This window comes from Bombina bombina, chromosome 4 (assembly GCF_027579735.1).
Source record: "Bombina bombina isolate aBomBom1 chromosome 4, aBomBom1.pri, whole genome shotgun sequence".
Taxonomy (NCBI): domain Eukaryota; kingdom Metazoa; phylum Chordata; class Amphibia; order Anura; family Bombinatoridae; genus Bombina; species Bombina bombina.
The window spans coordinates 701,842,317-701,870,059 of NC_069502.1; the positions used below are offsets into that span (position 1 = coordinate 701,842,317).

The 27,743-nt window shown below is 38.7% G+C and overlaps 1 protein-coding gene across 1 annotated transcript in view; it reads left to right on the forward strand.

Annotated features, from left to right (window-relative positions):
* Positions 1-428: 428 nt before the first annotated feature.
* Positions 429-27,743, forward strand: part of RWDD1 (RWD domain containing 1) — a 35,255-nt gene continuing 7,940 nt past the window's right edge. The window contains exons 1-6 of the mRNA XM_053710884.1: positions 429-633; positions 7,333-7,398; positions 8,227-8,357; positions 10,231-10,374; positions 15,324-15,456; positions 16,287-16,349. Of these exons, the coding sequence (XP_053566859.1) occupies positions 561-633; positions 7,333-7,398; positions 8,227-8,357; positions 10,231-10,374; positions 15,324-15,456; positions 16,287-16,349 (610 nt within the window). The 5' untranslated portion in view covers positions 429-560. The remainder of the gene's footprint in view (positions 634-7,332; positions 7,399-8,226; positions 8,358-10,230; positions 10,375-15,323; positions 15,457-16,286; positions 16,350-27,743) is intronic.

Sequence of the window (27,743 nt, forward strand, 5' to 3'; positions counted from 1 at the left end):
TATTACGTCATCATTATTTGCCCTTTAGACATAACTAATCGTGCGTGATTCATTTTCCAGAATTGACGCTATGGCTCGGGAATTTTTTTTTAACTTCTTTATTTCTGCACACTTTTTTTAATAACACTGTAGCCAAATATTAATGTTTTGCTAATAAAAGCAATTGGGAGCTAATAATGATTTTGGAATTCAGCATGCTAGGGTTGCTATGAGGCGTGTGAGCTGAACAATCATTAATAAAACACTATCACATACTGGACTTACATTTCCCGAATTTCTTTAGTAAAAATCACTTCTGTGGATGTGGAATAGACATAACACGCAATAGGTATTTACACAGCTTGTGACTTTATGTATTACCCCCTAATTAGGAAAGTCAGGGTTAACACGTATTTTCGGGGCGTGGCTCCGGTGCCAGGCATTCCTTTCGATGACCGAGCCACCGATCCCTTCTCAAGCGTGGCCAGCGGCCTGGAGGAGATCTCGCCCTTTTGGAGCGGAGAACCCGGGTCCCTCCTCTACCTGTAACTACCAGCAGTGCGTCCCATGGCCCGCTAATAATGACAGACTACAGCGAGGAGCAGCGTAACGAGCTGGAGGCTCTGGAGTCCATCTATGCGGATTCGTTCACTGGTGAGAGCTTCTACATCTGGTCCCACGTTCTGCTTGTCATGATGCTGTGCATTATGGGAGCTGTTCTTGACACTCTTTCGGTGCCAGAGAGCATCAGTCATCATAGACCTTGCATGGCGAAATGGTAAAACGGTCAGGCATACCCCAGTACGCTGTGACTGGGAGTACACAAGTACACATTCACTACGACAGAACACCTGTCACGACTGCTGTTCTGTGTTGAAAAGTAAACTTAATGTTGGCATCGTTTTTCTATATAAACCCTCTCCTGATGTTTTAAAACGTGTGGCTGGCTCCTATATATCACAAATGGCACCTATGTTTCACATTACATAAGTCTGTCAACTCCTGTTTTAGTTTTTAAAAAAAGGGGGGGGGGGGGGTATGCAATGCAATGCAATGCACATTGGCAGTTTTGGCAAATCTTTAACACCCATGTGGTCATTGGCAGTTTTGTGGTCAGAATTAGTGACATTACAATTACAAACTACTATCTGCTCACAGCTGAAAAAGCTCACTCATGATTCTATTACCCAAGCATCAGATATTTTAACTGTAGGACTGCAATGCAGTTGTTTGACTGCCAAACGTTTTCATCAAGAACTGGTGTGAGATACTTTATGAAGATACACTGAAGTGTTTAGTTCGGGTGCCATTGGTGTTAATTCAAGTGCACCTAGGAGTGAACTGGACTCCAATCTGTTGTATGTTCCAATAGTGGTGTGGACCTGACAGGCGGGAAGACGACAGGTCTGATCTGATATGGGTATAAGGCTGACAGAAGAAATGAAGACCCTGGAGACTGATCCGATCTTCGTTTGCAACAAACAGGGGCTTCAGGTAGAGATGTGCATTGGGAGGTTTTGTGAACCTCTTCATGCTGAAGAAGGTGGCAGGCACTTTGTGTCGCTCAGCTATTTTCATTGCTGGTGTTCTAAACATTTCCTTGAACCAGAAGAATGCTGGACCGCGTCACTTCCAGTGACACCGCTCAGCTGTCTGACTGCAAATCCCCTCAGAGCGCATGTGCCTCGAGTTACTGCATCAACCATATACAGGGGACCCTCGTTTTACAACGGTTCAATTTACACCGTTTCAGAATAACAACCTTTTTTTCCAGTCATGTGACTGCTATTGAAAAGCATTGAGAAGCAGTGCATTTATTAAAATAGCCAGTAGGTGGAGCTGTCCGCTTGTGTTGCAGCAAAGCAAGCTGAAATTAATCAGTTTAACCAGATCTGAGCTATTGAGCAGATTTCAAAGGAACAAGATCTTCCTGTCTATAAATCAGTCCAGATTGGAATGCATAGAAAGAACTGTTTGCAGAAAAATGCAAGTGAAGTCTGTGTTGTGTGATCATTTTATTAGGTTTAGCAAATGTTTTTGTTCATTTACCTTAGTTTAATTATATATTCTGTGTTGTGTGATTATTTTATTAGGTTTATAATGCTGTTTAGCATTTAAAGTCTTCATTTCAAAGCTTTAAAAATAATGTATTAGGTGTTACTTATGACAATTTTGAGAGGGGCCTGGAACCTATCTCCCTCACTTCATTGACTTACATTATAAACTGGGTTTCAATTTACGACGGTTTCGATTTACAACCATTCCTTCTGGAACCTAACCCCGGCGTAAACTGAGGGCTACCTGTATACAGTATGTATGCCAGAGGATCGGTGGGGCGCCCCCCTTGAACCCCCCAAGCAGAGGCAAAAAAAAATAGTGAAGGTGGGGGAATTACAGTGCATATTGTATATATGTGTGGTTAGAGATTAGGTTCTGTGGTGTAGCGCATGCATAGTTATTCAAATTTTGCTCATACTTGTTCTTGACTCCATAAGAATGCTGGACCGTGGCAATTGGAATGGGGTGACGCACTGGGTAATGCAGTGACGCAATGGAGCACGTGCATAGTGAAATAATTTGCGGTCACACAGCTGGGCGGTCCAGAATTCTTATGAGGTCCAGGAAAATTTTAGTACACCGGATTCATTCTTGTGCAACAGCAAGGCGCTAAAATCTGGTCAAATCCAGATTTTAGCATGCTGCTGTTGGACAATAATTAATTCTGCAATGAAAATAGCCGAGCAGCACGAAGGGCCTTCCGCATTCAGAGGTTCACAAAAACTCCAAATGCACATCTCTAGCTTCAGGACCCTGGTTCTGATGTGGGTGTGTAGTTGATAAAGGGACCACAAAGCCATGGGTCTGCTCTTTCTATTAATTATAATAATATAAATAAGTCTGCTATGGTTTTTGTAAGCAGTAGAGACAAGGGGGCCGATTTATCATGGCCCAAATGCCCTTGTTTCCGCGTAAGCCTTTAGAAACAGGAGTTAAGAAGCAGCGGTCTTAAGACCGCTGCTAATTAACTCGTCCGCCGCCTCTGAGGCTTATTCAATCGGGTTGATTAACACGCCCTGTTAGCAGCCGATTGGCCACGAATCTGCAGGGGGCAGCATTGCACAAGCAGTTTACCAGAACTGCTTGTGCAATGTTAAATGCAGCGATGTCTGGCAGACATGATACGATACAGCGTATCATGTCTGCCAGACATTGATAAATCGGCCCCAAGTTGTTCTTAGAATCCAAGATACAAGCAGGAGGTACCTGAGTAACCAGACCCAGCAATAAAGGGATTCAATGGCCATAAAACAGTGTTTGAATTAACATAAAAATTACATGACCGCAAAGAACATGCAAAATAAAGCCTATGTGTATAAATCAAAAAATGTACCTGTTTTCACTCTAAACAAGAACTTTGAATTTCTTCTAAGCCACTGCCTGCTAGGTGCAAATAGAGCTGCAATGTTTAAACCCAGGTTTTCTTTGTGCATCCTATCACATGATCTTCTCAGAGAAGTCCTCTATTAGGCATGTGTAAACAGAGATTTTCAGCTTGTGCACTGTAGTTGCCTTGCATAAGATTTGACAGCTATTTTAAGAAATAATTACCAATAAAACACCAAAAATAATTACCAATAGTACCTTTTTATGAAAGGTGGTTTAAAGCCATACATTTCAATGAAATATCTAAATCAAATAATAAAAATCACAACTATAATGGTTGGGATTGCTTTCAACTGCCTTTCAGTAGAGGCACTATTTGCAATATATATTTATTGTAGAGTGTATTGTGAGGGTTATGCACACACACTTACATGTATATATGTGTAAACACATCTATACTATAATTGTGTTTGTAATGTCCGTCGCCATTGGCAGTTGCGCACGCATCCTCAAAGGAATGTTGGCTGCATCCAGGTGGATTCCGAAAATGGCAGGGTGATGAAAGAATCACCCTGCCATTTCTGGAATCCACCGGGATGCAGCGAAGGCAAACGGAGCATTAAAAAAAAAAAAAAACTGCCTGCAATAAGTATGAAAAAATTATTATTAGTATAATCGGTTATTTGTAGAGCGCCAACAGACACCTAACCACACGCAATAAGTATTAAAAAAAAAAAAACTTAAGCGCCCGTACAAAGTATTAAGAAAAAAACAACTACCTAATAAAATTATTAACCCCTAAATCCGCAAACTACCTAATACATCTATTAACCCCCAAACCGCCAACCCCCCACAACGCATAAAACCTAATTTAACTATTAACTCCTACATTATCCTAAATAAAAAAATTAAACCTAATCCCTATGAAAATTAAAAGCCCCCCCCAAATAAAAAACACCCCCAAATCTAATGCTAAACTACCAATAGCCCTTAAAAAGGGCTTTTAGTAGGGCATTGCCCTAAGTTAAACTGCTCTCTTACATTAAAAAAAAACCCTAACAGTAAAACCCCCACCCTCCAAACCCCCCAAAATAAAAAAAACTAACATTAATAAACCTAATCTACACATTGCCCTGAAAAGGGCATTTGTATGGGCATTGCCCTTAAAAGGGCATTAAGCTCTTTTTCCAAGTCCCCAAAAAAACCTAAGTTAAAAAAAAACATTTGAAAAAAAAACTAACTAACACTAAAGCCCCAAATAGGTACTCACGGTTTTAGAAGTCCGGCGGAGAAGGTCTTCTTCCAGCCGGTTCCATCATCTTCATCCACAGCGAAGGCGGCGGAGAGCGGAGGTCCGGAGCGGTCTTCCCAGAAGTTGAGATCCTTGGCGGCAGTCATCGCCGGCGGTTCTCGGCGAAGGAGTGGAGGTTCCTCTTCATGCGATCATCTGCCACACACTGAAGAGAGAATTCAAGGTACCCCATATTTATTGGGGTACCCTTAATTCCTTTTGGCTGAAATTTTCAAAATCAGCCAATAGGATGAGAGCTACTGAAATCTTATTGGCTGATTTGAACAACCAATAGGATTTTAGTAGCTCTAATCCTATTGACTGTTTTGAAAAATTCAGCCAATAGGAATGCAAGGTACCCCAAATAGATTGCGGTATCTTGCATTCTTCAGTATACCACGGATGAAGAGGAGCCTCCATGTCGCAGAGGACCGCCTCCACTGCTGCTGAGGACCACCGCCGCCAAGGATCGCCACATCTGGGAAGACCGCTCCGGACCTCCGTGCCGCCTTTGCTGTGGATGAAGATGATGGACCCGCCTGGAAGAAGACCTTCTCAGCTGGACTTCTGAAACCTACCTATTTGCGGCTTTACTGTTGTTTTTTTTTTTTTTTTTTACTTATTTTTTTTTTTGGGCACTTTGAAAAAGAGCTAAAAGCCCTTTTAATGGCAGTGGAAAAGAGCTAAAGGCCCTTTTAATGGCAGTGGAAAAGAGCTAAAGGCCCTTTTAATGACAGTGGAAAAGAGCTAAAGGCCCTTTTCAGGGCAATGGGTAGGCTAGGTTTTTTAAGTGTTAGTTTTTTTATTTTGGTGGGTGGGGAGTTTTACTGTTGGGGGGGGGGGACTTTGTCTATTTTTAATATAAAAGAGCTGTTTAATTTAGGACAATGCCCTACAAAAGGCCCTTTTAAGGGCTATTGGTAGTATAGCATTAGATTAGGGGGTGTTTTTATTTGGGGGGGGCTTTTTATTTTCATATGGAGTAGGTTTAATTTTTTTTTAATTTGGATAATGGGTTTATTTTTTTTTTTTTGTACTATTTTTTTGTATTTACAACATATAGACTGCCCTCTGGGCAGGCTTACCAACTAGTACATATTAAAAGACAAGTTAAATTTTATTTTGGGCTGTGGGATTAACTGTATCAACTGTAGGGTGGTGCATACTAATGACTACTATATATGCACATAAACACCTTTCATTTTATGCATTATAAGAAAATGTAAAAGTCTATATAGTAGTAATTGCTTTGCACTACCTTAAAGTAGTGGTATTTGTACTTGTTTTTATTTTTGACTTAGTGGAATAAAAAATAAAATAAATAAAAAATACTGCCTCAACTGAAAGAAAGGCAGTGCATAGCAATGACCACTAACTATACACACACAATATTGTAAGACATAATGCAATACATATATTATATTTACTTTTTAAGTATTTTATACTTGCCTTTTAAATTACAGTACTTTTTAATAGAGATAAAATAAAAATTTGCCAAATATGGTGCATTAGTGAAGACCCATTCTCTGTACACTTGTTTGCACACACCCACTTCCTGTACGGTCCCCAGCCCCTTTGGAGGCTGTCACCAGAAGCTATGGAACCAACCTTCTACCAAATAAGAATAAATAGGTGTAAAAAAATTAATAAAATGCACATATTGTAAAATAATGGGTGATTTATAATGCTTTGCAGCTGATGTAAGAGCAAATAAGACATGTTTGACCAAAATTATTGCTGCAACTGTTTTTGAGCCTTTGGATGCCATATAATTGCAGTAAATGGCTAAGCAGAAACATTACTTTATCAGGGAATTTTAATACATTTTCGTAAAAGGATACAAGCGAGGCTTAAAACAAAAGATTACAATCTAAAGGCAACACATGCAAAATGGGAATCTGTGTTTGTGTAACCCATGCAGCGCTGATTAAGTACCCACATTCAGCAATAAGGGCACTGTCATTTTTGTACAACCTGCTAACAAAATTGTGCAGTATAGCTCATACATTAATTACAGTTGTATGTATGTTTGTATTACTGAAATTTTATAGCATGTAGAATCCACCTTGTAGACATCCTTTTATATCACTGTAAAGTTTTATTTTTCTCCTAGGATCACATTGGACCACTAACCAATGACACACATACACCTCTAATGCACACTGCTTAAAGGGACAGTAAACCTTAAAATTTATGTTATATAATTCTGCACATAGTGCAGAATTATATAACATTATATTAGCCAACCATTATTTAACATAATATTGCCTTTTTATTTTTAGCAAAAAATGCTGTTTTACAGACCCGCTCTCTGGGCACTGCTGAGCGGGTCTGTTTTTTTTCCTCAGCGCATCGGGCCAGCTGTATAGTCACAGCCCGGCCCAACCGCGCCATAAGACTAAGTGCAGCTCGCTCCCGCTCTGTCTGACAGCAGGAGCGAGCTGCACTTAGTCTTAAGAATTATATAACATTAATTTTAATGTTTACTGACCCTTTAATGAAACCCAGTGAATTAATCTGTAGCATAATCCCAAATATAGCAGTAAGGGGGATTATGTGGAACCTTACCACACATTCTTCTCATCACAGTCCCTAGTGGTCGGGTATACAGTTAGCTTCTAGGCACCAGCATTCTGTATGAAATAAAATGTTATTTATTTTTCTCTTGTTTCTTGCAGTGTTATCCACATCTCCAGCAAGTTTCTCCATTACTGTATCCTCAGAAGCAGGAGAAGAAGATGAGAGTATGTATGAAATAGTAAACCTTTTAAGATATCTCTTACTGTTGCAAAAAACTAGACATTTTTATATATTTTATAATCTTATGAAACTGAAGTGCAACTGTTCTAATACTCTGCATTTGAAACATGCAGTAAATAGCAATTGTTGCAGCAAAATATACTTTACAACAGAAGCACATTTTTTTTGTAAAATAGTTTTTCACTTAATGCGTTTCCAATAACTTGTCATACCAGCAGCAGAGTATAAAATGTTTGAGAAATTGCTCCTTTGAGTTTATTTTTGTATATTAAATTTTTTTTTTTGTTCTTTGACACCACAAGCCATTAAAATGGGTTGAGCTTGCAGGGAAATCAAATTCCCTTTTATCACTTTCTGTTCACACAAATGTGTCCTTAGCGTAACTCTTTCTGTATACCAGACAGAGAGAACAATTGGAAATTAACTTTTTACAACTTACCGGTATCTCTCTTACCTCCTGTTGGAAGTGTAAATTCTTCTGGTGGCTATGTTTACACAGTTTTCTATAGCATATACTTAAGTATAGAAACTTTAAATATAGGTAGGGATACCACGGCAAAAATCATCAATTTCAAATACCGATATAAAGGTAAATGATCTATTTGTAAACAATTTAATAGACTCCAGCAGGTAAAATGGATAATTGTGAACAAATGAAAGGGGAGACAAATGTAGGGTAAACTGGTCCTTTAACAATGTTTTTTGGTCTGCATTTTCAAAGTTGCCCCTTAATGCCCTAATAGTTTGTTTAAAAAAATAATTATATCTGTTTTATTTTGAACTAGAGCATAAATAGCTGTTTTATTTTTCAGATGTACAAGTCACTCTCAAGTTCACATATGTAGCATCCTACCCAGATAAAGCTCCTCTATATGAAATAGCCGCACAAGAGAATCTTGAAGATGGTGATGCTTCAGATTTATTAAGTCTGCTGGAGCAGCAAGTAAGTCTAAATGTTTTTAGCATAACTTCCAAATAATACACAACATGCAAAGTCAAATGTACCTTGCCAGGTTGTTTGTTACTATCTCTGTGTTTGTGCAAAGCTGTTGTTTAGGTTTAGTCAACCAGGAAGTGTTAAAGTGCCATATTGGTATAAAAAATGAAATGCTCTACTTTGTTAGAGGTAGTAAATTTAAAGGTCTCAAGCGGAACCCGTTGCTGATCCAATCAGCAGCTCTAGTCGCACAACTAGCGCTGCTGATCCAATCAGCAGCAGTCACCACTTGGGACCTGCAGTGCAGTGCACTTCTACTGTGTGCCTTACCTCTTTGCAGGGGTCATCACTTAGTGTGAAAATTTCATTATAATTTGTGCAACAAATATTGTGAAAAAATTGTAATATTATTTAATATTATCTTAATATTGGCTACAGTTTCGGTTAAATTAGCTGGGTTATGCGCTTATTAAATAGTTCCTGGGGATAACATTGTATAGTATTTTCAGTTTGCAATTTATGCGACTACAGGAGATTTCCAACCCTGTCTTCTCCTCGAGTTGCTTGTGCACAGAGAACCATTGTACTCTGCCTGGAGATAGCAAGGCTGGTATAAGAAACAAGTGCTTCTTTGTGCTTGCGCCTAGATTATGAACACATTTAGTCAGCCTAATGTTTAGTCCACGCTTCAAACATTTAGGAGCCCTCAACTTTTTTTCACTTTTCGTAGCATATGTTAAAAGCTCCAATACTTCATATTAACATGGACACAACAGAAATCTTCACACTGCTGAGATACATAAATAGCTTTTATGTAAATATGTATTTACAAACATGAGAACTTATAAAAAAAAAAGTACAAGTATGTTCATGTAAACATTGTCTAACCAACCATATGCGTTTATATCAATGTGACCTGGGTTAGTGTTGCTTAGTGGGAAAGTCTGAGACTTTGAGAGATTTTATTCCCATTTTGGTGAAAAGTCCTATGTTTTTAAAACAAATTATAATCCTTAAAGGGACACTGAACCCAAATTTTTTCTTTCATGATTCAGATAGAGCATGCAATATTAGTAAACTTTCCAATTTACTCCTATTAATTTTTCTTTGTTCTTTTGCTATCTTTATTTGAAAAAGAAGGCATCTAAGCTAAGGAGCCAGCACATTTTTGGTTCAGCACCATGGACAGCACTTGTTTATTGGTGCTGTCTAATCAGCAAGGACAACCTAGGTTGTTCTCAAAAATGGGCCGGCATCTAAACTTACATTCTTGCTTTTCAAATAAACATACCAGGAGAATGGAAAAAAAATTGATAATAGGAGTAAATTAGAAAGTTGCTTAAAATTGCATGCTCTATCTGAATCACGAAAGAAAAATTTGGGTTCAGTGTCCATTTAAAAGGTCATAAAAGAATTTTATTGTTGCAACACATTAACATACTAACAGTGTGTGAAAACATTCTGAATACATTAAAACCATGTTTGAGGCAATAGTTTTTCAATGGCTAAACTTACCCCCACTTATATTACTAGTTATTGGAGTAGACCAGGCTTGCCACTATCATTTTGTTGGCAAAGCTTGTATTGTTTAACAATATGTTATTGCTTCTACTGAGGCCAATTTGGGAGAAACATGGGTCACATTTGGGCTTATGAAGCCTGTGGTCTGCACTTCCAATTCTTAGAACTGGAAAACCCACAGTTTTCAGAGTTAAATTACAGGAAAAGGGGGCAAAATAAACAATAAAAGTATATTACAAAGATTTTTTTTTTCTTTATGAGTAATAAAACCTTTATTTTTTTAGTGACAAATTCAAAGTGTTTCATTTTAGTTGCTTTTTATTATTTGTACTAAATAGATATTTTATACATCTAACAGGCTGAAGAAAACCTTGGAATGGTTATGATATTCACTTTAGTATCTGCAGTTCAAGAAAGATTAAATGAAATAGTAGACCTAATAAAAAACAGACAAGAAGAGGAGAAATTAAAGAAGGAAAAAGAAGCTGAAGAAGCTGAAAAGGTAATTGCTACAATATAATAACTGTATGGTTATGCAGACATTAATACCCTGTATTGTCAATGTAATAGCATGAAAATGTGTGTTGCAACAATTCAATAGTTTTTAATGGACCAGTAAATACAGTAGATTTGCATAATCAACAAATGCATAATATAAAGATAATGCAATAGCACTTAGTCTGAACTTCAAATGATTAGTAGATTTTTTTTTTCTGACAGATTTCAGTTATGTCTATTTCCAATCCTCTTGTATCATGTGACAGCCATCAGCCAATCACAAATGCATATATGTATGTTCTGTGAATTCCTGCACATGGTCAGTAGGAGCTGGTGACTCAAAATGTGTAAATATAAAAAGGCTGCACATTTTGTTAATGGAAGTAAATTGGAAAGTATTATTTTTTTTTTAATTGCATGGTCTATCTGAATCGTGAAAGTGTAATTTTGACTTGAGTATCCCTTTAGCTTTCTGCTTAAAATATGTCTAAGTCCATATTTAAATTGACATTCTTGTGTAAAATAAATAGCTCTATTTTGTTGTTTGTTTGTTTTTTTATTTAACAAATTTAATGTTATTCTTTTTTCCTGCAAGGGTATTTAGTACATTGTCAATGTTGTGCCCCTGTTCCACACTTGCTGAAGATACAGCTGTTGAGCATATGATAAGCAAACATACATGCATATGCTCCAGTCATAGTCCATATCTGTAGCAGAATGGGAGTGTAACACAAGAAATTTAGTTTCAACATAAAATGTTCTAATTAAATAGTACACTCTATTTTGTATGGTAGAATGTCCCTTTAAAAGGGACAGTAAACCTTAAAAATAATGTTATATAATTCTGCACCTAGTGCAGAATTATATAACATTACATTAGCCAAACTTTGTAAATCATAATATTGCCTTTTTATTTTGTAAAAATACCGCTGTTTTACAGACCCGCTCTCTGTACTCTGCTGAGCGGGTCTGTTGTTTTTACTGAGCGCATCGGGCCAGCTGTATAGTCACAGCCCGGCCCGAGTGCGCCATTAGACACAGTGCAGCTCGCTCCCGCTGTCAGACAGAGCAGGAGCGAGCTGCACTGTGTCTAATGGCGCGGTCGGGCCGGGCTGTGACTATACAGCTGGCCCGATGCGCTCAGTAAAAACAGACCCGCTCAGCAGAGTACAGAGAGCGGGTCTGTAAAACAGCGGTATTTTTACAAAATAAAAAGGCAATATTATGATTTACAAAGTTTGGCTAATATAATGTTATATAATTCTGCACTATTTGCAGAATTATATAACATTATTTTTAAGGTTTACTGACCCTTTAAGTTGTAATCTTTAGTAAATATTATGATCTCCTGGATTTTGCTAGTTTTCAGCTAAGAATGCCAAGAGAACAAAGCAAATTTGATGATAAATGTAAATTGGAAAGTTGTTTAAAATTACATCCCCTATCTGAAACATGAAAGTTTAATTTTGACTAGACTGTCCCTTTAAAGTAAAAAATGGCATTTTAAGAGACAGAATTAAATGTTTATGATTGATAGAGCATGCAATTTTAAACAGCTTTTAAATTTACTTCTAGTATCAAATTTCCCTTGTTCTTTTAGTATCATTTGTTGAAGAGTAAAGTTAGGCAGGTTGGTAGAATCTTAGGAGAGTGCATGAGTCAAGCATTCAGAGGCTGCAGTGTCTGCAGCAATGTTTATAGCATTGTTATAAATAGTTGCTGTCATTGATTGCTAAAGACACATGCACACTCCTAAGATATAAGTGAATTGGAAAATTGTTTTAAATTTCATCCGATCCATTTAAGTTGCATTTTGATTTTTCTGTCCCTTCAAACTCAACCCAGTAGATTTCTGAGAGTTGTCCTTATAAGACATTAAACAAATATGTTCAGCGGGGATGAATTGTGTACAAACGGCCTTTTCTTTTAGTAAAACTAATTTTAAAATTGTTTCAGCTGTCTTAATTGGTACTTTATCAAATATGGGATATACACACACACACGCACGCGCGAACAACCAGCTCAATACCATTGTTAGCCTGTTCTATGGCGATTTACCACCTGGGTGGTGCAGCTTCTTTTAGCCCAGTAATGCTTTTAACTTTCCTGTAGTATATCAGTCTGATCCCGCCTATTATGGTCAGTCCAGTGCAGAAATACCAGGCAACTCCTCTCTGAACAAGGAACACATCAACCCCAGACAATCGTTTTGGCCTTCATTGGGTCTCGTCAGTGACGTGTAGCCATATTCCTCTAAGCACACTGAGCAAGGAGTCCACATCAGGATTCCCCATCTTCCCATACTAAATAGACTAAATACACACAGAGAGAAGCACACTCACAGGAACGAACAACCAGCTCAATACCATTGTTAGCCTGTTCTATGGCGATTTACCACCTGGGTGCAGCTTCTTTTAGCCTAGTAATTCTTTTCACAGAGTACCAAAAAATTAAACAATAAGCACTCACTGGTCTTCAGCAAAAAGTGTCTTTTATTCCATACGTGACGTTTCGGGACCACTCGGGCACCTTCCTTAAACAAAACAAGAAGTGAAAAACAAACCAAACTTTTAAATGTACCCTCAAACCACTCCCACCAAGTTACTCCAATCAATGAGCAGCGTGTGCAAAAAACACAGGAAATTACATATATAAATAAACATCATGTGTAGCAATATAAAAATGATACAAAAATAATATAAAAAACAGCTAATTGTAATGCCAATGTGATCATCCTATGTCTATTTAGGAATTTATATCATCTTTCAAACACACAGTGTCAGAATAGTGTATAACAGAGACAAACAATATTATATAAAGGTGACTGTGAAATATACTCTACATATTAGGTGAATAATCATACAAAAGAAAAGCCCACATTCATACCATATGTACCCTCACAAACACGCTAGCTTCAATTCAAAGTTAAAATAAAAATAAATTCAGATCTGAGCCCAAGGGGCGATTGCTGACCACGGGCACAAATTCTTTCCGGCACTGTGGATACGCATCTGTATTTAGCTGTTACAGAGTGAGGTATTGTGAATGCCTTGTTTTAATTTTAATAGATTTAGCACTTGATCTGAGTCAGCCTCATCACTGGCCACTATACTGAGGATAGATCAACGGAAGTAGTGATGCTTAGGTCTGGATTTATTTTAATTTTAACTTTGAATTGAAGCTAGCGTGCTTTAAATTGACGCTAGTTTGTATGTGAGGGTACACATGGTATGAATGTGGCTTTTCTTCTGTATGATTACTCACCTAGGGCAAGATTACATATGCGGCGCAAGCTTCAGTGTAACTGCTGAAACCCGCGTCACCCGTAATTTCACCTTGCATATCGGGGTATTACATATACGGCGCCGGCAGTTCATAAAGTGCCGTAAGTCGGATAAACTAGGGATGTCCAGAAATATGCGTAAATACTAATTTCTGGAGTCGCCAGTGACTTACAGCACTTTAGAAACTTCCAATGCCTAAGGAAAAAAAAAAAAAAAAAATCAAATCTCCCGTAAAGGTCTAAGCCGCCTCCCAAAAATAAACCTGACATGTAAAACCCCTATATCCGCAATCCACCCACATCGCAACTAATAATAAATGTATTAACCCCTAAACTGACAACCCCCCACAACACAATATGCCTAATTAAACTATTAACCCATAATCCACCATTCACCCACATTGCAATCTACCTCGTAAAAGTATTAACCCCTAAATCTGCCAACCCTAATATTACAAACTACCTTATAATAAATGTATTGACCCCTAATCCACCATTAACCCACATTGCAACACACCTTATAAATCTATTAACCCCTAAACTGCCAAACTCGCACAACGCAAATAAGTAATTTAATTACTAAGACCCCTAACCTAACACCCACTAAATTAACCCCAAATTACATAAAATAATAAAATACTAAATTATAATTAAAATAAAAAATACTAGCAGTACTTAGAAAAATAAACCTAAAATTAAATTCTTCTAAAATTACCAAAAATAAGTCTAACATTACAGAAAATAAACAAAATTATCCAAAATAAAAAAAATTAAACCTAATTCCTATGAAAATAAAAAAGCCCCCACAAAATAAAAACGCCCCCTAATCTAATGCTAATCTACCAATAGCCCTTAAAAGGGCTTTTTGTAGGGCATTGCCCTAAGTTAAACAGCTCTTTTGCATTTAATACAAATTCTAAGTCCCCCCCTAACAGTAAAACCCACCACCCACCGAACCTCCCAAAATAAATAAACCTAACTACCCATTGCCCCTAAAGGGGCATTTGGATGGGCATTGCCCTTTAAAAGGGCATTCAGCTCTTTTACGATTGCCCATTAAAACCATAATCTTAAAAAAAAAAAAAAAATTAAAAAATCCTAACTCTAACCCCCAAATAGGTACTCACCGTTTCTGAAGTCAGGCGGTGAAGTCTTTTTCCAAGTGGCCGACATCATCTTCCAAGCGGGGACCAATTCTTTCTTTATCCAGGACCAAGCCAGCGCTTAGCGGAGATAAGCGCGAGCAGGACCGGCGACCGCGGAGCCATGGTGCGTGGAGGATCCTTTTCCTACGATTGCCGCTGATTTCAACAGCCAATAGGATTTCAGTAGCTCTCATCCTATTGGCTGATTTGAAGAATCAAATCAGCCAATAGGAATGCAAGGGACGCCATATTTAAATGCGTACCTTTAATTCACTATTCAGTGTACGGCGGCGATCGTACGAAGAGGATCCGCCGCGGTCGCCAGTCCGCGCTCATCTTCGCGCCGACTTGGTCCTGGATGAAGAAGGAAGTGGTCCCCACTTGGAAGAAGATGTCGGTCGCTTGGAAGAAGACTTCACCGGCTGGAATAGGACCTTCTCTGCCGGTCGGTCACTCTCACTCACTCTCACTCTCTTACTCTCTCTCTCTCGTTTAATGTAGTGTTCCATTCCTATTCTCTTTTAGGTGTGTTTCCATGGAACTGTTGTAACAATTGAAAACTTTCTCAGCTGGAAAGCTAAATTTGAGGCAGAAGAAGCAGAAATGAAAAGAAAAAAACAAAAGGAAGATGAGCAATCGGGAAAAAATAAATTAACTGGTAAGATATTATATATATATATATATATATATATATATATATATATATATATATATATATATATATATATATATATATATATATATATATATATATATACACTTTTTACCTCTGTGATTATCTTGTATCTAAGCCTTTGCAGACTGCCCCTATTTCAGTTCTTTTGACAGACTTGCATTTAGCCAATCAGCGCCCTCTCACTTGTAAATCCACGGGTGTGGTCACAATGTTATCTGTATGGCACACATGAACTTATGCCCTCTAGCTGTGAAAAACTGCCAAATGCATTGAAATAAGGGGAGGCCTTTAAGGTTTAAGAAATATAGCATATGAGCCTACCTAGTTTTAGCTTTCAACAAAGAATACCAAGAGACCAAAGCAAATAGGATAATAAAAGTGAATTGGAATGTTGCTTAAAATTGCATTCCCTATCTGAATCATGAAAGTTTAATTTAGACTAGACTGTCCCTTTTAAGATAAAAAAGCTGTTTAAAACGGTGCTTAACAAACTTAGGTGTCAGGGAGTCAGTGACACCTTAAAATTAGGTCCTGGTTCCCAAGACACCCATAGGTGTCCCATAGCTTCCACTACCAGCTGCACCTAAAATTTAATTTGGTGTTGCTGAAATACAAATCTAACTTTTAAGGGGTTATTGTATAATGTGTGTGCAAGTAAAATATATAAATATAAAGGGATGGCCAAAAGTTTCTGACTCCTAAGTGTATGGGCTTTTTTATAGATTTTGATCAAATTTTTCAAGCCCTGGTTTAGCACATAACGAAATGCATGAATTCTACTTTTAATTTATATCAATGTTTTCTTAAAACAGGAAAGCAGTTATTTGAACGGGATCATAACTTGGATACATCTGACATCAAGTTTCTTGAAGAAGGTACAGTGTTCTTAGACAAAAAGCACATTTATTTATGGTATTTTCACTGTAAAATGCATTTTTTACATTTGTAGAAAAATTGTGTACATATTGCCGTAAGTTGGAACATTATATTTATATATTTTTTGTACCTACTAGTAGTTTAAAGGGCTGGATTGTGCAACTGGCGCTGATAACTGGGTCAGCATCAGTTTCTGCTTGGGACCTGCAGTGCTCAGTGGGTCCCAAGGGGTACTTTAATTATGTGTTTAACACATTTGTAGGGGCTAAAGACATAACTTTGCAGTGTTGCTAGTGATAAAATAACGTGCCACGTGTTTGTCAATTTTGATTTATATTTCATTTAAAAGGATGTTGAACTCAAAAATTCCAGCAACATTTGTTTGCGATGTAAGATTACATAATTAACTTAAACTAACAGTATATATTGTTTAACCCACTTGCCAACATTTGTTGCGAAATAAGACTGGACATTTAATTAAAGTGAATGTAAACTCTAGTGCATCCGGTAACGCCATAGTAATCTTTTTGCTAAATTAGGTATACTTTAATTCATATTTTTTTTTTTTTACAAATGAATAATTTAGCCAAATTGTACCTTTTTAATCCTGTCGCTCTTTGCGTCGTCCCTCCGCCCACCATACTGCTTTTTTGATTGGCACTTCATCACAAATCGAATTCCCAATCATGTGTCAGCCTCAAAGGCTTGTGTAGCTGCAAAGGAGAGAACTCTCTGGCACTTTCTGTATATTACATATATATACAAAGATAGAAAAATGCAAAAAACCCAATAGGTAGATATGATCTCTTTATATGGATATCAAGTAGCATAAAAAATACAACATATTATGTTACAAACCTGACCGGTCAGGGGATAGTGTCTATACCAAAACAGAAATTATAAACATGATATGTGGTTATTTTCACAGGCCTGTGGAGCCATGTGTGTAAACTGCAGGATAAGAATGGGGGACAAAAATTAGACTACTACACCCTACTGCTTGCGGCACCTTAGTATGTAAGGCTATATGCCGGGCAGATTACTATATGGGATCTAAGTAGTTACAGTTAGTGTACCCCAACACCTATGCAGAAGTATTGATGTTCGTAAAAACTGATAGCACATATACATGTAACTATAAGATATATTTGTGGGGGACTGAAATACAAGCTACTACACCCAGCTGCTTACGGCACCTTATAGTGTTAAGGCTAAATGCCGGGCAGGTATATGTATGGGATCTAAGTAGGTTGTTGTACTGTGCCCCAAAATATGTACAAATATCTTATTGTCATGCAAACAAACAATTTAGCACAGTAGTATACAGCCAGCCTCGCTGAGTAATCACTTAGAGGCAGCTACTCTTGCTATCGAGTAAGAATGTCCCTTTGGAGAAAAGTTATGCAAGCTGAAAAGTTAGCCATGAAGCAGATACAGATAGTTGCAGAAAGCACAAGGTTTAGCCTCCGTGTTGCGTGGTATTAGTAAGCTTCAAGCGCATATTAGTAGCATTTCCTCATGGAATTTTTAAAGTATACTCTCTCAACAGGTATCATCATCCAAGACAGTCAATAGGCAGCCTATTAGTCAGGCAGTGACAAGGTAGTATACGACCTGTTTCCTTCAAAGTTATTTCTGTGACTGATTCTTAGGAGATGAGCCTCATTGGGTGTTCAGGAACTCCATTCTAGAAATCCATCAGATATGTTTGTTTGCAGCGTGTCTGTTCCGTGTATTCAACACCTATCACATGCTCCGGTCAGCTTGTCCAATGCCGACGCGCGTTTCACCCGCTAGGTGTGTCGGGCTTCGTCAGGGCGTGATGACGTTGGGAGTGCTTCGTCTCCCTTTAAGGTTTGCTTAATGACACGCCCCTATTGAGAAAATCTCACAGTGCTTCATCAGCAATGCTAGTTAATAAGGGGACAAACCCTTAGAAGTATGCGTTGATTCATGCAGGTATAATAATCATACAAAAAATTAAAGTATGCTCATTTAAAACTGCTTACATACTAGGATAAAGAGATCATATATACCTGAAAAGAACAACAATTGGGTATTTTGTTTGTGAAATATTTAAAAAAAATATATATATATATATACACATCAAAACATGTAATTTACCTATTTAGCCTTATTGGCCCTAAAGAAGTGATATCAAAAAATATTATGATACACCCAAATGGGTGATGTAATATACAAAATGTAGGGGCATATCTGTACCGGGATAAACAATGGACTTGGAATGATAAAGACTACAGTCATATTTTATAGAAAGCATGCCATGTCTATTCTATCGTTTAACCCTTTAGGTGTCTGTGTTTGAAGGATCGTAATCCACCTGCATTCCTTTTGGAGGAGGACTTTATCATTATCACCTCCTCTGTTATTAGTAATGCCTCTGTCAATGCCTATGAATGAAAGGGAGTCAGGAATACAAGCATGAGCATCCTCAAAGTGCTTAGCCACATTGCTTTTGGGATTCTTGTTTTTTATGTCATCCCTGTGCTCAGTGATCCGGTCTTTAATGGCTCTCCGAGTTTTGCCCACATAGAACTGTGGGCAACTACAGGAGAGAAGGTAGATGACACCTTCTGTGTTGCATGTGATGTGATGCTTAAGTTTGTATACCTTGCCAGTATGTGTGGAAAAAACTTTAGTTTTTACCATGTATTTACACGCTACACATCTTCCACATGGATGACTTCCCGTGGATCTATGTGTAGTGAGCCAATCAGTTTGTTTTTTTGGTGACATAAATTGGCTCCTCACCAATTTGTCCCTAAGGTTAGGTGCTCTTCTGGCAGTGATATTGGGGTGGTCTCCCACCTCCTTTAATACCCCTTCATCACTTGTTAAAACATGCCAGTTTTTATCAAGTATAGTTCGCAGAGCTGGCCAATGGCAGTTATAGTCTGCGATCAGTCTAATTGGACCTTGCACAGGTTTCTCCTTTGGTATCAAGAGTTGCTCACGATTTCGGTGGGCTGCCTCATTCAGAGCCCTCTTAATGACTCTCTTCGATACCCCTCCAGGCAACGGAGACAAAACCAGAATCGGGGGAATTTTGTCAGGGGCAGACCTCGGCGATACCGGGGACGCAGGGGATATTAAAAACAGCAGAAGAAGGCCTTCAGATAATAAATCTATCTTCATTTAAATTAAACCTTGAACATATCAAGGTCCTTAAAAAAGGTCTTTCGTTCTGTCCAACCAATTACCTTGACAAATTCAACTTTATAAAAGATCTCCATCTGTTTGCCCGAAAGATTGTATTATCTCAGATTATGAAGGGCAAAAGCAGACACCTAGTGGAGGATGTCAATATCACTAAAGATGACATGCCCACAGTAGAGACTCTCCAAAGCCTTCTCGAAGAAAATGAGGGGAGTCAATATACCCCCACGCAACCAAAGAATATTCCTAGCTACAATAAAACTACCTCAGATTTTAAGGCTAAATCAAAATATATGCCACAACTCTCAATGGTACCGGCAGTCAATATATTCGTGAGACAGGTTGAGAAGGAAGTCAACCAACTATCCCTTATAGGAATAGTGGATGACAACCTATCAAAACCTGAACGGAAAGCTCTAGGTGAACTCATGAATGCAAAAGGTTTTCTAATTAAGCCAGCGGACAAGGGTGGTAACCTTGTCCTCTGGGATGAGAATTTGTATGTCTTGGAGGCTAAACGTCAGCTTTTGAATACAAAGCATTACAAATCCATGACATACAACCCCACATCTTCCCTACAATATACCCTGTTTAACATTCTAAAAAAGGCAAAAAGCAATGGCCTCATCACAAATTCGGAACATAAATATCTCTATCCGGAGCACCCTATAACACCAGTCTTCTACTGTATCCCGAAGATACATAAAAACGCTAGCCACCCGCCAGGCCGTCCCATAATTGCAGGAATTGGCAGTCTAACTGAAAATTTAGGCAATTATGTAGACTTCTTCCTTAGACCCTTTCTAAATACATTACCATCATACATCCTGGACACAGCGGATTTTCTTAGGAAAATTGATAAGCTTTCGGTCCCTCAAGGTGCTATCATGGCTTGTTTGGATGTGGAAGGTTTGTATTCATCAATTCCACATGATGTGGGTATAAAAGCATGCAGACACTTCCTTATGATGAGAGGAACGCAGACACAAAAACACACAGATTTTGTCATGGAATTGTTAGAATTTATTCTGACTAACAATGTGTTTCTCTTTGATAATAAGATATATGTACAGCAGCAAGGAACAGCCATGGGGGCGACTTGTGCCCCCACCTATGCATGCCTCCATTTGGGAGCATGGGAAATGGAGGATGTGTATCAGAGCCCTCTCTTTGAGGAAAACATCCACATATGGCTTAGATATGTGGATGACATTTTCCTCATATGGGAGGGCTCTGAACAGGGTCTCCTGGACTTTGTTGATACTCTGAATAAGAACGATAAAAATATCCTTCTTACATTGCAGTCCAGTACAAAGGAAATTTCCTTTTTGGACATTAAAATAAATCTGAATCAGGGTCTAATTGAAACTGAGAACTTCCGTAAGGAGACGGCAACTAATAGTTTGCTTCTTGCAACTAGCCACCATCCTGACCATCTCAAAAAGGGAATACCCAAAGGACAGTTTCTCAGATTACGCCGCAACTGCTCATCAAAAACAAAATACTTTGAGCACGCACAAGAAATGAAAAAACGTTTTGAAGACAGGGGGTACTCGAAGAGAGTCATTAAGAGGGCTCTGAATGAGGCAGCCCACCGAAATCGTGAGCAACTCTTGATACCAAAGGAGAAACCTGTGCAAGGTCCAATTAGACTGATCGCAGACTATAACTGCCATTGGCCAGCTCTGCGAACTATACTTGATAAAAACTGGCATGTTTTAACAAGTGATGAAGGGGTATTAAAGGAGGTGGGAGACCACCCCAATATCACTGCCAGAAGAGCACCTAACCTTAGGGACAAATTGGTGAGGAGCCAATTTATGTCACCAAAAAAACAAACTGATTGGCTCACTACACATAGATCCACGGGAAGTCATCCATGTGGAAGATGTGTAGCGTGTAAATACATGGTAAAAACTAAAGTTTTTTCCACACATACTGGCAAGGTATACAAACTTAAGCATCACATCACATGCAACACAGAAGGTGTCATCTACCTTCTCTCCTGTAGTTGCCCACAGTTCTATGTGGGCAAAACTCGGAGAGCCATTAAAGACCGGATCACTGAGCACAGGGATGACATAAAAAACAAGAATCCCAAAAGCAATGTGGCTAAGCACTTTGAGGATGCTCATGCTTGTATTCCTGACTCCCTTTCATTCATAGGCATTGACAGAGGCATTACTAATAACAGAGGAGGTGATAATGATAAAGTCCTCCTCCAAAAGGAATGCAGGTGGATTACGATCCTTCAAACACAGACACCTAAAGGGTTAAACGATAGAATAGACATGGCATGCTTTCTATAAAATATGACTGTAGTCTTTATCATTCCAAGTCCATTGTTTATCCCGGTACAGATATGCCCCTACATTTTGTATATTACATCACCCATTTGGGTGTATCATAATATTTTTTGATATCACTTCTTTAGGGCCAATAAGGCTAAATAGGTAAATTACATGTTTTGATGTGTGTGTATATATATATATATATATATATATTTTTTTTTTTTAAATATTTCACAAACAAAATACCCAATTGTTGTTCTTTTCAGGTATATATGATCTCTTTATCCTAGTATGTAAGCAGTTTTAAATGAGCATACTTTAATTTTTTGTATGATTATTATACCTGCATGAATCAACGCATACTTCTAAGGGTTTGTCCCCTTATTAACTAGCATTGCTGATGAAGCACTGTGAGATTTTCTCAATAGGGGCGTGTCATTAAGCAAACCTTAAAGGGAGACGAAGCACTCCCAACGTCATCACGCCCTGACGAAGCCCGACACACCTAGCGGGTGAAACGCGCGTCGGCATTGGACAAGCTGACCGGAGCATGTGATAGGTGTTGAATACACGGAACAGACACGCTGCAAACAAACATATCTGATGGATTTCTAGAATGGAGTTCCTGAACACCCAATGAGGCTCATCTCCTAAGAATCAGTCACAGAAATAACTTTGAAGGAAACAGGTCGTATACTACCTTGTCACTGCCTGACTAATAGGCTGCCTATTGACTGTCTTGGATGATGATACCCTGTTGAGAGAGTATACTTTAAAAATTCCCTGAGGAAATGCTACTAATATGCTCTTGAAGCTTACTAATACCACGCAACACGGAGGCTAAACCTTGTGCTTTCTGCAACTATCTGTATCTGCTTCATGGCTAACTTTTCAGCTTGCATAACTTTTCTCCAAAGGGACATTCTTACTCGATAGCAAGAGTAGCTGCCTCTAAGTGATTACTCAGCGAGGCTGGCTGTATACTACTGTGCTAAATTGTTTGTTTGCATGACAATAAGATATTTGTACATATTTTGGGGCACAGTACAACAACCTACTTAGATCCCATACATATACCTGCCCGGCATTTAGCCTTAACACTATAAGGTGCCGTAAGCAGCTGGGTGTAGTAGCTTGTATTTCAGTCCCCCACAAATATATCTTATAGTTACATGTATATGTGCTATCAGTTTTTACGAACATCAATACTTCTGCATAGGTGTTGGGGTACACTAACTGTAACTACTTAGATCCCATATAGTAATCTGCCCGGCATATAGCCTTACATACTAAGGTGCCGCAAGCAGTAGGGTGTAGTAGTCTAATTTTTGTCCCCCATTCTTATCCTGCAGTTTACACACATGGCTCCACAGGCCTGTGAAAATAACCACATATCATGTTTATAATTTCTGTTTTGGTATAGACACTATCCCCTGACCGGTCAGGTTTGTAACATAATATGTTGTATTTTTTATGCTACTTGATATCCATATAAAGAGATCATATCTACCTATTGGGTTTTTTGCATTTTTCTATCTTTGTATATATATGTAATATACAGAAAGTGCCAGAGAGTTCTCTCCTTTGCAGCTACACAAGCCTTTGAGGCTGACACATTTTGAATAAGTATTTTGAGCTTTAGTTTAATTTTGTAAAAGAGTGCTGAATTCCCTGTCTTTCATCCTGGTCTTTCCTATTTCTTTTCCAGGATTTATTCTTTCTATATAAACTCATCTATTTTACATAAGGGTCTGCACCATATTTTTGATATATTCTAGACCATACCAGTATTAGCCTAGAAGCCAACTGGTTGGTCATTTTTTGTCTTAATATAAGCTCATAGCGATTGCTTCCCCTCCGTTACTAAATTTGATATATATATATATATATATATATATATATATATATATATATATATATATATATATATATATAATTTATATAAAATTGACCTACAATAATCCCTACATATTTCAAACGGAAATTGTATTATAAATGTTTATAAAGACTCATATAATTATTGATTATCACTTATTGAACTTATGTCATAAATTACATTAGCCATAGCCACCAACACATTGCAGATTTTGTTTTCATGTCTGAACAGTTGATTGAACACTGAGTCATATCCCACTCGTGCTGTATTTCTCTTCCCAACATAAAGTGCTCCTGGGATAATTCATAATTGCTCCCTAAATTTGACAATAGTGATTCTCACTGTAGGACAATTCTTGCTTTCTACTACCAAAATAAAAATTAGACACTGTGGTCCACTACGTATCACACACACTATCAGATTCAGCACCAGTCCCTACACCGGAAATAGCGTAACGCTATTGGTAGCACTAAATTGCTTATGGGGAAATAATTGATGTGTCCCAAGGGCAGAGTGCATAGGTGAGAACACTGGTGGTGGTAATGCATTATGCAGGGATTGAAAACATATTTATGAATGGCGACAATTGTAATGCAGTTCTAGAATCTGTGGAGCAGGGTTAGACTTGGTATGGAATGTCCCTTTAATTGCTTGTTTGTTCCAAAAGAGTTTAAATTGTTTACAGTTCGCAAACAGTACAACTGCTATTGATACTTATATACCTCTGTTATGCGTGGAGTACACCAGGAATGAATCCACTGAAATATGAGGCAAACGAGTATAGGATTCAGGTATTAGGAGATTCGTAGGTATATACCCCAAAGTGAGAGTGCAATGCTATGGCAGGTTTGACAACTTGGATACAAATCCCAGTAAAGCGTGTCTCCCCACGATACAAAGTAGGTAACGTTTAGTACCTGTTACAGCGTGTGTAGTTATCACTGTACTCACAGTGTCCGGAGCTGAGTAGGTAAGGCTGCAGAGTAGTGAGGCCAAAGATGGAGCCATTCCGGTTGACTGCTGCAGAGATCTTCAGTAAGCTGCCCTGTAGTTTCAGGGTTTGGCGGGGATGCGTTGAGAGAAGGGAGACGCCGAGCAGGTAGTGATGTCAGCGGATCTCTGTCCTGCAGATATGAACGGCTGCTATTACCTGCTGTAAGGAGTAAGAGCGAGACACAAAGTAAGCAATCTGTTTGGGCTGATGGCTAAGGTATCTCTGGGTAATACTTGCACTGGAATATGGAAGGTGGAGCTCTTTTAAGAGTGTGAGACGTTAGTTCCCAATTGTTAAGGTGGAACATGACACCAATCCAGCGCTCTGTATTTTTTCTTGCCTCTGTTGTCAGTCCTGGAGGCGGGGTCACATGACGTCATCGCGTGAATCGATCAGGGCCCTTGACTGCATCGATGCAGAATCGTGGAAGGCTGCATCGCAATGCATCGTACAAACGATTATATTCAACACCCCTACTCACTACACACAACCTTCTATAGAACATAAGAGTTCCGCAACCAGATAATGCATTGTGACAGCGTGATAACTAGCGATTACGTACCCAATGCACAAGTAGAGGAGTATCACACACATGCTGTTAGCAAGGCCCCCGTTTGTGGCAAGTGTTGGATCAGTGACTGCAGTGATCAGTCTGTTCAGCGCATGCGTATCTTACTATGTTGTCCCTCCCCCGGTCACTCCAGTGGGCTAACAGGATACGTTAAAAAAGACAAGCTCCTATACAAATCGGGAAGTCTGATGCGTATGAGCGTGTACTGCCCCAGTATATGAGGGGATATAGTATCGATACATAGACCTATGAGTCTTGTAATAGACCAAGACCTACTCAGATGGAGAAGTCAGTGACATATGTGATACGGTAGACAGGAGTCAAACATGCCCCGACACACTATATAAAGCTGGACTGTGGGGTAACATACAAGATATATGATATAAACAGGGGCCAGATACAAAAAGGGGTAATAATTAAAATACAGTATATTACATGGATAGGCCACTCAGGGATACATATATAGATCCCCCTGTCCCTACGGTCAAAAAATACTTATAAGGCAATGAACCCTGAATAGTCTCTATGTTTGATGTCGGGACAAAATGTCAGTGTAGGGTTTGCCGAAACTGCATCAGTAATCTATTAAAGGCCCCTGTAATGGCATGTAGGCGGTCAGTAAGGGCTGTGTATTATGCGCAACAGCGGGTGTCCAATGGGTAAAAACATACTAATGGAGGCTCATAGGATTGGTGGACAAAGGCAAGCCCCTATAAATATCTGCTGATTTACAGAAAAAGAAATACAAAATGTATTTAAACCTGTATACATATGAGTTTAGAACCCACGCAGTGCATCTAGCCCGATAACTGTGATATAGGATGATACAGGGATCTCGTCACCCACGTACAGTCAAGATGCATAGTAACCATGCAAATAGTATGCAGGAGAATGTAAAGTAGTAAGATATGTATCAAAACCCCTTAGTCCACAGTTGGAGTCCCATGTTGACGAATGCACGCCGTCATGACTTAAAAAACTTGCTATAGATCATATAATTCCCATAACAGAACAGTATGTAATGTGAGAAGATCAACAAGAGTATGTGGGTCAAAATTAGTACAGTAATACAAACATGATATAGTGTGGTTCCAATTCAGACAGTCATAAAGGCATCACCTCACAGTGGGTCCACCAATCATAATCCAAGGGGCCACAAACATAAGATGGTAGACAGATAGAGTACAGTAGTCAGTAAAAACAGGAAGTACCCCTATATCCTCACAAGAAGCAATGCCAATCAATCCCCATATTCAAACCCCTAGGGTGAACAGTGTCTAATTTGTATATCCATTCGGCCTCTTTCTGGAGTAGTAGTGTACTGCGATCTCCGCCCCGGGTAATGGAGGGACGTGGTCAATCAATTTAAATCTGAGGTCAGCCACAGAGTGGCCTTTCTCCATAAAGTGTCTGGCCACCGGTTGGTCACTTTTCCCTTTGTCAATAGCAATGCGGATTGCACTTCTGTGGTTTGCCATCCTTTTCTTTATATCCTCAGAGGTTTTGCCTATATAAAACAGGCCACAACTGCAGTTCAACATATAGATCACGAATTTGGTTGTACAGGTGAGGTAGTATTTGATCTTATAACTCACATTCGTGTGTGGGTGTCTGAATTGCCTGCATTGGAGCATGGCATTACACGTAACGCAGCTAGGGCATTTGAATGATCCCTTTTTGGCAATGGGCATTACTTTACTGTAGCTGTTGATCGGGTCAGTCCTCATTAAGATGTCCTTCAAGTTCCTTCCCCTCTTATATCCAATTCTGGGGGGTCCATACCCCTGATAGGGCAATGATGGATCTGATTCTACGATATCCCATTTCTCCTTCAGGGTTGCTCCCAATGTCCTGGTACTGGGAGTGTATGCTGTAATGAAGTTAATTCTTTTCTGGTAGTCTCTACAAGTGAGATTCGTATTCAGCTGTGATCTGGCTTCCTTGATTATCTGGCCGTTGTACCCTCGGTTGTTGAATCTGTCCTCCATTTCTTTCAGTTGGATGTCACGTTTAGTTTCTGATGTATTATTTCGGATCACCCTTAACATTTGTGCCTTAGGAATGTCTTTTATAAGCGACCTCGGATGGTAGCTGGAAGTGTGCAGTAGTGTATTACGATCCGTTTCTTTCTTAAAGGGACAGTCTACACCAGAATTTTTATTGTTTTAAAAGATAGATAATCCCTTTATTACCCATTTCCCAATTTTGCATAACCAACACAGTTATATTAATATACTTTTAACCTCTGTGATTATCTTGAATCTAAGCCTCTGCAAACTGCCCCTTTTTTCAGTTCTTTTGACAGACTTGCAGTCTAGCCAATCAGTGCCTGCTCCCAGATAACTTCTCGTGCACAAGCACAGTGTTATCTATATGAAATACGTGAACTAACACCCTCTAGTGGTGAAAAACTGTTAAAATGCAATCTGAAAGAGGTGGGCTTCAAGGTCTAAGAAATTAGCATATGAACCTCCTAGGTTAAGC